At 38.5% G+C, this 11,834-nt stretch overlaps 1 protein-coding gene across 1 annotated transcript in view; it reads right to left on the bottom strand.

The window, feature by feature from the left end:
• The window catches only part of LOC107559892 (ubiquinone biosynthesis monooxygenase COQ6, mitochondrial-like), a 14,282-nt gene extending 3,025 nt beyond the window's left edge, over positions 1–11,257 (bottom strand). Inside the window, exons 1-10 of the mRNA XM_016243910.1 lie at positions 10,718–11,257; positions 10,160–10,294; positions 8,727–8,785; positions 6,898–7,024; positions 5,488–5,618; positions 5,273–5,380; positions 5,054–5,116; positions 4,787–4,894; positions 3,018–3,220; positions 2,604–2,719 (exon numbers count right to left, since the gene is read on the bottom strand). Coding sequence (XP_016099396.1) covers positions 2,604–2,719; positions 3,018–3,220; positions 4,787–4,894; positions 5,054–5,116; positions 5,273–5,380; positions 5,488–5,618; positions 6,898–7,024; positions 8,727–8,785; positions 10,160–10,294; positions 10,718–10,916 — 1,249 coding nt within the window. The 5' untranslated portion in view covers positions 10,917–11,257. The remainder of the gene's footprint in view (positions 1–2,603; positions 2,720–3,017; positions 3,221–4,786; positions 4,895–5,053; positions 5,117–5,272; positions 5,381–5,487; positions 5,619–6,897; positions 7,025–8,726; positions 8,786–10,159; positions 10,295–10,717) is intronic.
• Positions 11,258–11,834: the final 577 nt, after the last annotated feature.

The raw sequence follows: 11,834 nt of genomic DNA, 5'->3' as shown, positions 1-11,834 counted from the left end.
TCATGGGTGGAAAAATGAATAAACAGCTTGAATATTCGATTTCTACACGTGGGCGGGAATTAAACGCCCCTTTCTGCTGATTGGTCAACCGAAGATCAAACCGTGCCTTCATCAGTTCTTCTGCAGTATCACGCAGCAGAATAATAGTCCTCCAGTTGTATGGATTCTTAACACATTTATTGTAACTACATTTAATATTTTTTCATCAAACAAACAGGCTAATAAATAGCTCGACACAACTCATACCGGGACAGAGTCTAGACAGGGTTTTCTTCTGTGTAGATATAAATTATATTCTTTGCATCAGCTGGGCATGGCAGGGTATGATATGACAGCTGACCCTGCTCACCCAGTAAGTCTGTTTGTTTAATTAAGAAATTAATTAATTAATTCGTTTCAAAATAAATATTTTAAACACCAAGACAAAAAGGAAAGATAATAAATGGGCTTGGCTATATATAGGCCTATGTTCACACAAGAACTGTCATTCTGACTGACAACCAGAGAACAACAGATATTAAATAGCCTACTGTGTTAGAGTTATATAATGTAGTCTTGTGTTATTAAAATTGATTATAATTGATATCTCAAAAGGATATGCACTTGTGCGCAGCATGAGCTCGCACTGCAACGCAAGATTTTCATAAAATATAATGACTTGCCATTTCGGTTTGTTTCTCACCAAACCCTCAGTATACCTTCAGAATGCTTGGAATATACACCACGAGATGCATAGGATTATTTTACGACAAATATGCATCCTCTTCAAAAAAATAAAAAATAAATAAAAATAAAGTCACCATTCTCTGCCATTAAATTGGCAAGTGCGAGCAGGACATTTTTGTATTAAGTAATAAGCCTTTAGAACAACGCTAAGGTGAGTAGTGACTCTAGTTCACACAGTTCCAATAAATTGCGATGGGTTAAATAAACTCAATAAGCAGACAGACGCGACTACAGTCAAGCACAGACCAGTATTTAAGTGCAATTTAAAGTTTCAATTAATATTGAGTACTGATTGACGTTCACTTGGATTTTTTTCCCCATCGAGGGGAAATAACTTAATACTCTGTCATTTATAGTTGTATGGTAAAATTTATATTTTTAATTGTGTAACGTTACATTCAAAATAACTACAAAATGTCATGCCTTTGAAAAATAAAGAGAACAACAGAATGCACTGCTTTAGCACGTCTCGGTCTCCTTGAGCATCTTTCTGGCGCATGCCACAAACATGAACCACAGGGAATACTCGTCTTTTAAAATGCTTAATTTAGATGATTTTACATTAAATGCATCATATAAGTCACTTTGGAATAAATCACAGTAGGCTATATGTATCATGATAAAAAAAAAAAGCGACTTTACAGTCTGGAAATACTCTAGGCTATAGCAAATGATTTCTCGGACCCCCTATCACTTTAAGAACCGCTGGTCTACACAGAAGAAAGACCTGTCTAGACTCTGCCCCGGTACGAGTTGTGTCGAGCTATTCATTAGTCTGTTTGATGAGAAAAATATGAAATTGATAAAATGGGTTATTAATCCGTACAACTGCAGCAGTGGAGGACTATTATTCTGCTGCGTGATACTGCAGAAGAACTGATGATGGCATGGTTTAATCTTCGGCTGACCAATCAGCAGAAAGGGGCATTTAATTCCCGCCCACGTGTAGAAATCGAATATTCAAGCTATTTATTCATTTGAATGAAAAACGAAAATTTAAGCTGAATTCTCGTTTTTCGGAAAAAAAACAAAAAAATGAAAAAGCAGCCGTTTTCTAATTTTTCTACTTTCAATATTAAATCAAAAAACGAATGATACACGGATTGTCTATGAAGGGCTGATTCCTGCGGTAATGCTTCTGATTTCTTTTTTTTTGTGTGTAATCCATCTACTCGCTTTCACGTTAAAGCAAAAGCTCATTGGTAAGTGGTCTCTATGAGGTTTTTCATCTTCCTGAAATGAGAAATGGCAGCGGTACTTCATCCCCATGGGTAACCTACCTTTGATTTGCACTAATTTTGCTCATTAAATCAAACTGCTGACCTTTGTGGAATGCAAAGCTTTGATGTTGAACTCTTGTGATTTTCATCAGAGGCTGTGGTGTCTGCAAAGAAATTATGTCAACAATTCCTCATAACAATTCCATTTGTGGATGCAAAAAACATTTATGAACAGTTCTTGGCATGAGTGACAAGTAAAACCACTGTATACTGCCCCAGGACAACCAGTTCTTTTCACTAAAGATCACCCTCAATATAAGGAAATGGAAAAGAGCTTATGAAAAACCACAGATAGCTCCACCGGGCTCTTCTGAACCAAAAGTATGCTACTTCAGGTATGAAATACTCTATGATCTGAATATACAGCAGAAAATTCCAAACCAACAAAAGTCCTTCATGTTTCTTGTCACGTTTCTTCAACGTGAGGCAGTTATTTACTATATAGCTTATATAATGTATGAGATTCTTATTAAATGAGCTCATTACATGACTTTATGTAATGCTTATCAAATGTATATATTTGAAAACTGTCACACAAGTACAAATCCAGTGAACACATACATTCGGCTTGACTGCTGCTGATGCTGAAACACTTACCAAGGTCTTTTCCATTAAATGCTGCTTGGCTGAGAACTTTCGTGAGATAGGCCACATCGCCAAAGCCTAGATTGGCACCTTGGCCTGCTAAAGGATGGACTCTGTGTGCAGCATCTCTGAAATTAGAAAGATCAGAAAATATAGAGAGGAAACCTTGAGTCAGGAGCCATATTTAGCTTGACCGGCCAAACCTGCTGAAATTTCCTCCTTGTAGACTCTATATTACCGAAGAAATTCCTCATCACAAGTCTCAGAAAACCACATAAGCAGTACAGCTGTGCTATAAACTTAATATTGAGAGATCTCTCCTTTGTATATACATGTGACTCTATACTTATGGAAAACATTCTTAAATTCCGAACAACAAATACTCAAAACCAAAAATCATTTCATGCACTAACTTTGCAAACATACCCAATGATGGCCACTCTGTGGCGGATGTATTCTGTGGCATGACCCATACCTAGCGGGAACATGACCCGGCTCTTTGGGCCAATACCTGCAACGCTAGGTGGAAGCTGACGTGCAGAGCCGCTGTCAGGCATCAGGACAGAAAGAGTCGTCCGGAACAGAGAGCCAGCAGTCTCCACCATCTCAGAATGGTTCTCATTACTCCACTGAAGAGAGAGAAACAGAGAAGTGAACAACAGTGGAAATGGCACCAGAAGAATGAGGTATGCAAGAATCTCTATTCGTTATAGAGTTGTTAAGCTTAAACTGGATGGAAGATGAGTGGAGAGAAAGTTAAAAAACAATCACTGACTACTGCTAATGTCATTCCAAATCCATATGGCTTTCTTTCTCTCATGTAATATGCAAAATGAAAAGGACTAAAAGAAAGTGCCATAAAAGCCCATATGACTCATGCAAGCAAATTTGAAAAATCATTCTGAATCCTATACGGGAAACCAAAAAAAGTGAAATCACATGTTTCTCAGTTCATTTTTTGATACTTATTATTTTCTGTCCAACTGAACTCTGAAGTTCTCTCATCATTTGACAGGCTACTGTAAAGGTCAGTAAAAAATGTTTTCCACGGTTCACTTTCTGCCTTAAATTATACAAAACCTTTAAATGGAACCAGAAATCAATCTGGAACCAAATGCACTGCAGAGGGGACAATTTCCACATGATGAACTAAAATTCTTATAGAATAGAACAGCCTGTTCCTTAAAGCTATTGCGTGACTTTAACTTGACTGAATTGCTAAAAAAAAAAAAACATACAAACAAGATCTATATTCTTTTTTTCTCCTGCAATAGCATTCAGGTTCTTGAATTTTCAAGAATCACAAATTAACTGAAGTTGATTCACATATTACCACTCCAAGTTTCTATTAATAAAAAAGTTGGAAAACAAAAATACCAGAGGTAATACCTATATTGGGGGCCTTTGAAAATTGTGTAGTCAAAAAGGCTAAGAACCACTGCTTTAGAGGACTTGGAATAGAGCACAGCATGGACTCCTTCAATGACACTTTATAGTGCTTTTCTTTTATCCTTTTTGGATCATGACAGTCCCTGGTCACCGCTGATTTTATTGTACGGGGAAAAAGCTGCATAAACATCCTTCAGTGGAGCACCATGATTTTGAAGAAATAAAGTCATAAGCGAGTAAATAATAACAACATGATTTTTATTAATTTTATGCTATCTTTATATTGAGATCTAGAGGTAAGCTTTTGTGCACTCAAAACACTACAGTCTTAAAAGGCAGGTATTTCAGCAGAGATGCAAAAAGCATGCCTAATTAAAGTAAAATTCTGAGCAGGCCATAAATTTGAGTTTGGTCTGTAGAAAAAAAACATTCCGTGGAGTAATGACCAACACTGGCAAACCTTGGGCTTAATTAGCTAACCAGTTTTGATGGCAAGCGTGACTCAGATGCAAAGGCCTGTGACCAGTAAGGCCAGTAAAAAATAGCCAGCTTGGGAAAAAAGGAGTTTCTTTGACGGAAACACAAACAAGAAGAAAAAAGGGTGTGAGGTCAGATTGAGGGCATTCAGCCGAAATGAAGAGAATGCAGAGCACAGATATGACATTTCAATCAAAAACAACTTCTTTATTACGTTATTCTAAATACCAAAATTAACTTGAACAATATTGTAATAGCACAACACTTGTAAGGTGCTCAGTTTAGGGAGGTGGACAATAAGTGTGGCAACAGTGTCAGTGTTTACTCACAAATGCAGAGTTAATGGCATCCACAAAGCTCTCTTCATTCAGCTGTAGAAGTTCTTCAGCATGCTGATGACTGGTGGACCAGACCAGCGAGCTCTCAGTGTCTGACAACTGCACAGCAGACACATACACCACGTCTGGGCTTGAGTACCATTACAAACACATGTATTTTCCATTTGACCACTAAGTGATATCACGACGAACCAATGAAACAAATCAAGCACAACTGAGATCATTTACAAGTAAAATAAACTCTTAAGGTCAGCTCACAGGAAGCATTGCAATGGGCCCGGTTTGTAGGAACCTCTGCCAGGCTACGTTATTTACGGTGGGCTGAAATACAATATTGCAAGGTTAATGCATTCAATGCAACCATATTTCTTATGTAATGTGACATGTCTGAGCAAATGGCAGAATTCAATAAGTTGAGAAAAACAAACGAGATGTAATGCTGAATGATTTGAACTTCAAACTGGAGGATCATCATACCTCAGACAAATGCAGAACAGCGACGACCGCTGACTGATCGTAATTCCATTTGACTGTGGGGATGCCGGCCTCTCTCCGCACCATTGAGTTCGGTCCATCAGCACCAATCTGAAAGAGCCAATCATACCTTCCTTAAGAAATGGAGGTTTTGCTTTTGTAGTGGTGCACTCTTCTGTTTGTAATACCAAAGGAAACACTGGATACATTCTACATACCAACAGCTTGGTTTGGAGAGTCTTTCCATTGGCTAGAGTCACCTGAACCCAAGGGATGGACTCAGAGACATGGTAAGGACGGGGCCAGGTGTACTTCACCACTTTTGTTCGGTACTGCACTTTAACATGGTCTGGTTTAGAAATGAATGATAATCACCCCAAAACATCATTACACATTAAAATGCAACAAAAAGAGCATTAATCCTAATCTTGTTCAGTTCCACTTGAGAAATGGGGAAAAAATCCAAACAAACATGGTTTGGCTGTGACAAAAGTAAAAAAATTAAGGATCATCAAACCACCTCATAAAACACAAAGTTGTTTTCCTTTCTCTGGTTGAGGCCTGCTAGCATTAACAATTGTCTTAACGGCTTTGGCAAGTCACCCATGGCTAACTAATGGTGTTTATCTCTACAAGCAAACCATGCAATACATAAGACCAGCTGCCAATATCCTGGACACAACAGAGAACGAAAGTAAAGGAAGCAGAAAATCCACTTTTCTTAGAATCACTGGCGGTCTAGGCACATAAAAAGATCCGGAATTACGCCTACTTTTCAAACCATTCTGTCCACAAAACTGAACACTAGTTCTTGCGCACAGATGATAAATATTGGCTTCTTGCTGATTTGAAAGCAGAGTAATGGAGAAAAAATAAATAAAAACAGCTGGCTGATGCACATACTTTTTGCCTAGTACTTCAGCAGAAATAGCAGACTGTTAAAAAGTACCAACTTGACACAAACACGTGAACACGCACATGCTACCGCACATCTGTTAAATGCAAAATGTGTTTTAAAAAAGGCCCGTTTTTAAAAATATGCTGTTTTACAGAGCATGGCATGGAAAAGCCAAATGCAGAGCCATGGAACAGTTTAGTTAATTACAACAACAAAATGTTACAGTAAAATGCTGTCCGTGCTCAGGCACCCCAAGCGAGCGAGATGCTACGGCTGGAAAGGAATGTGTTTTTTTTTAAATGGGTCAATAGACCACTGCACGTGTCCGAACAATCTCGTGGGGCTTTAGAACTCCCACCAAAAGTAATGTGCTGGATGATCGAAATAGCAGGAAAAACACGGATGCATCCAAAGAAGTGGAATCTTTAGGGAAAAAAACAGCAGAAAGATGTTCAAAAGGAGTATGAGTACAAATAAACATTTTGCCAAGACGGGAAGGAATGGCTTGTGGTGAAATTTGCCAAGCCATCCCTAAAACTAATTATCAGGGAGCCCACTCAGCACTCGAGAGTGCTGGGGAAAACATTTAGCAACATGGAAAAAGCACAGCGAAAGCAACGATTAAGGATATATCATCATGTAATGATCAAAGTTCAGTGTGCAAAGTAATGATTACAAAAACAAACACATAAATCGATCCATAAATCAAACATCAAAATGTATCCTTTACCAGAGAGAGTCTGCAGCTGTTTGGTGAGGGCGGCCACAATGACGTCGTTCTCAACGATGTATGCCATCTCATCCTGCAGATTGTCTTTATCAAATGTAATCAGAGCATCTGAACAAGCATCCCAAACCTAAAGCAAAGAACCAAATTATTGCTGTGGTTTACAACTCTATCCTTATGTGACCGCTCGGGCGCTATTTATGGATTTCCAAAAGAGCATGTGCTTCATTGAACTTGAACACATCAAAGCCGAAGAGTTCTGCCAGATACTCTAACCAAACATCAGCCACCAACAGCCTTTGAGGTTGCACGGTTGACTCTGTAAACGCACTGGGGTGAGGCAGAAATGTAAAAAATGCCATTCTTCGTTGCGATTTATGCTTGTATTTATAGTTAAGTTAATAATAAATAACAAATATGCGAACATTACTGTGTCGAGCTAAGTTTGTTTCATCCAAGTTGCCTTGCAACTTAGTTAATAAAACATGCAGATGGTTTTAAATGCAAAAAGGTCTTGGTGATTGACGCAGCTATATTTTAAAAACCTAAAATGACTTGTAACTAAGGTGACTGGCAAACAATTAAATCCATGAGTAACATGGATTCAGAAGGACTGTTCTATCCTTGTTATACAGCCATACTAAAACCACTAATAGTAGTGGTTTAGCAATTTTTGATACATGGTTACGTGCAAGATTTAAAACGTGACCAACCCACAATTATAAGGATTTTACACATAGGAAAAACACAGCTGTTGATAAGTTTTGGAGTTGCTATGTACTTCCAGTCGCTGCCAAATTAAAACGTCCCTTGCCAAAATGACCCTTTTAGCACAATCATTTCTGCAACAAAGATACCAGAAAAGATTCAGACCATTATGGAGGGAAAAAAATCTAGCTGATAACACTTTAGGGAACCTCCACACTTTTTTTTCTGGTACATGGCACTTCCCAGGCCCACTTTAGTCGCTTTCCTCCAACCACTTGAATTTAATTGGAGGGGAAGAGGGAACCTAGCTCAGTTCTTTTGCAGTTTCATCCTTGTTTGGACATAAATGCACTCACAAACAAAAAGGAAAGGTATAATGGGTGAGGTATATCACTATATAAAGTGCACTCTGTTGGCACTCCTTAGTTTACCCAGAAACCACAGGATTTTCAAAATCCACATCTTACAGTACAAACCCCACCACAGCATAGTAAACGAAGGGTCCTTTTTACTTGTGATCTCCACAGCTTTTAACTCCTCTCCCTGCATCTCACATGAATCTTCGTAATTAGTGTAGACAGTTGGATTTATGTCATCCCGCTAAATAAGACTCTAATAGATAAACTGTGGCAGCAAGCAAAACCAAGCTTAACTGTCAGGTTGCGATGCAGAGTTTGAGGTTCTGCATCTCTAATGTATGTTTTGTATTCGGAGGCTGTGGTTCTGTAGCATTAATTTATGGGTGGCTGCTTACAGTGTGATGAGGCAAACAACGACGAGCAAAACACGATACAGCTGTTTTTAATAGAGTGGCTTCATGCTCTCAGGAAAAATAAGCAGGTAAGGTCATAGCAAATTACTGTGTTGGTTACACATAATGTGTTTTGCTTTAGTGGTTAGTTGCTTTTAAATTACGTGAGTTTCTTTTGGTGTGATATTTGATTACATTTTCACTTGTAAAAAAGTGCCATGGTACTACTACAATGTTATGATGGACATTCTGTGAAGCACCGGTAATACTGTGGTGCGTAAATATGATTATCATTCAGTAGAATGTGATCCTATCACTGCATAATGGCACCGCCCAAGTAATCATTGTATTACTGCATACTGGTTTTACTGACCTGCATTTTATTATACGGCTTGCATCTCATATTTGCAATATGGTCCCAAGCACCAAGACCTGTAACACAATAGGACACAATTAAAAAGTTTATCCTTTATGATACCTAACCAGAACAAAAAGCGAACTAAATATAGTAATGGCAAAAAGTACACAGCGCAAGACCGAAAGCTACCTGGTGAATCTTTCATATACAAACATTATACTGTAAATAGTTTTAATGACAGGAGTGCAGTTACAGAGCTTTGAATGGAACAGATGTACTTCTCCTCACCACAGACCTTGTGATTGGATTGTGCCTCCACATTACCCAAAGTACTGGTTCTAAATGATGCCCAACATTGCCCACAATGCAAACACGCATTCTGTGGACACAATCAAAAGCATACGTTTCATTCAACATAACACACTGTGAAGCCTGGCAACACAGAGCAGCTCACTGTCTGTGGCATCACATCTACTAGTGTCCATCTAAAATGTTTTGTTTGTTTGTTTTTTGGTCAAACCCTTTCTGTACTTCTTCATTTCGGGAATTTGTGACAATTTGTGTCTTTTCAGCCAATGTTTTATAGTGTGTGAAAAATTAAAGTCATTAAGGCCAAAAGAGAACAACTTCAATAAAAACGATATATTCTGTTCCCCAGTGAATTATTACAATACATACTATTATTTATATATTAATATAGTAAGGATTTATACTTTTAATTGGATTTTATATTTTTTCAGTTTAAGAACTTTTGTGCTTTTGTCATTTTATTTCTTTATTTTAATTTCTATCTAGCCTCATTTTTATTTAACTTTTAGGTATTTTAATACTTTAACTTAAACATATCTATTGTAGTTAGTTGCCAAGGCAACATTTCTAAAGTCCCGTGAGTTATTTATATTTTATGGTAACATTTATTCAAACATTTACTAATACATTATTAAAATGAAAAGTTGTATCTATTAATATTAATAGACCTGATCTAACATGAACTAACAGTGAACAGTTGTATATTTCTATTAACTAACGTTACCAAAGATTAATAAATACTGTAACAAACGTATTGCTCATTGTAAGTGAATGTTAGTTAATGCCTTAAACAGTTAACTACAGTTAACAAATGGAACCTTATTGTAAAGTGTTACCGATTTCAGCTTTATTTCAAAGAATGAAAATGATTTTGAACAGTTTTTGTTAACAACTACAACACAAAGCTATATGGTTTCAAGAGACTCTGAAAATAGTGCACCAGTTATTGGACTCAATTCTATGATGTATTTAATGGTGCTCTTTGTCCATGACATGGATGAATAAGCTAAGAATTACGATTATTTTTGGATAAGGTACCCCAGGTGGATAAAATGGCTTGTAGGTGTTCCTCTATAGAGCCATACGAGTGTCATATGAACCACACAGAAAGAACATTACAAAAGTACACAAGTCCGTACCACTTAGAAGTGTTGCTGAGCCCGGGCTGATGGAGCTGACCCGTGTACTGTAGGTCTCCGGAACCCCGTCCATCTCTTTTTTGTGACCAGCTTCAAGCAGAAGAATCTTCTTCCCTGCCAAATTTGGATCTAGACCTGAATTCAAGATTCAAGATTTTTATTTGTCACATCGGATGAAGAACACAGATTAAATGCAGGATGATTTCTTTTCTTTCCAAAGTCCTTTCTAAATCACTGTGATGTTGTTTCTTCCCCCACTTGGCATATTTTGCCAATATATCTGAACAAGAGCTTACTAAAGTTTGCATAAAATCTGTGCGTTAGTTGCACACTGCTTACTAGCATCCTACGGCATGTAATTGCACCCTTCACCTCCAGCTAAAACACTTTCATCAAGCAAAATAGCAACCTCTTTTTTTTTTTGCGTGAGAAACAAGGGTAAAGAAAAGTCACGGCAGGACTTGTGGGAAATGTAGCATGTGAGAGTGGAGATGAGGGGCAAAAGCAGGCTTGGTGCATGACAGGGACACTCACTCACTCACTCACTCACTCACTCACCCAACGAACATGCCATAGCGGTGCCCACCATTCCCCCGCCGGATATTATAATGTCAAAGAGCTGGTTTTCAGAAGCGCTGGACTCCTCATGGCGCTCGGAGCACGCGAATCCTCTACGCGCTCCGCTGAACGCCCTCAGTGCAACACACCGCCGTCCTATCCCGAGCACTGCTAGCTTAGCTTTCGCGAAAGTGAACATTCTAGCGGAAAAACAGACGTGAAACGACTTCTTACAACTATCAAGCCTTAAAGTAAATATCTAAAACCTTTCGTCCTGTTTGTCCTGTTATTGACAACGACGGTATTCTATCTAGCACCATCCAGCCATGTTGTTGTTGTACGAGAATACGTAAGAGTTCTTGTTTGCTACACTCCTTCCGGATTTTAAAAGCCACAAAACCTATGAAAATGAATCATGGGCATTTCCAAAACATTTCATCTGTCTTCACTTTACACGGGAAATGTATGTCACATACAGCACTATTAAATGACAGTGTTGTGTCTTTTAAACTCCTTTCACTTCCCCGCTCTTGTTCAGAAGTGTTTGAGATGGAAGCCTGTTACCTTTAGCGCCATCTGCCGTCGTGGAGGACACAGTCAAGTGCGTTTAGTTTATTTAAAGGGGTCATATGATGCTTTTTTAAAGATCATTATTTTGTGTATTTGGTGTAACAGAATATGTTGACATGCTTTAATGTTCAAAAAACACATTATTTTTCAAATACTGTACATTATTGTAGGTCCTCTATGCCCCGCCTCTCTCAAACGCTTCGTTTTCTACAAAGTCCCTCCTTCTGACAAGCGCAGTCTGCTCTGATTGGCCAGCTGACCCAGTGCATTGTGATTGGCCGAACACCGCAAGCACGCATCGGAAATGTGACGCCCCTTACCATAATCACAGCTTCATCTTTCAAAATAAACGTAAAGACAGTAAATAATGTAATTAGTTTTACCATCAGTTCAAGCCCGAAAGGGGAACAGAGTCGCGTGACAGACACCGTGATGAAGCTGGTATGTGTTTGCAGTACACAAGCCACGGTTAAGACAGCTGACTCCACAGTGATGTGACCCCCCCCCTCTCTCTCTCTCTCTCTCTCACACACACACACACACACAC

This window comes from Sinocyclocheilus grahami, unplaced genomic scaffold, assembly GCF_001515645.1.
Source record: "Sinocyclocheilus grahami isolate Dianchi unplaced genomic scaffold, SAMN03320097.WGS_v1.1 scaffold704.1, whole genome shotgun sequence".
Taxonomy (NCBI): domain Eukaryota; kingdom Metazoa; phylum Chordata; class Actinopteri; order Cypriniformes; family Cyprinidae; genus Sinocyclocheilus; species Sinocyclocheilus grahami.
This window is presented reverse-complemented; position numbering and strand designations above follow the sequence as displayed.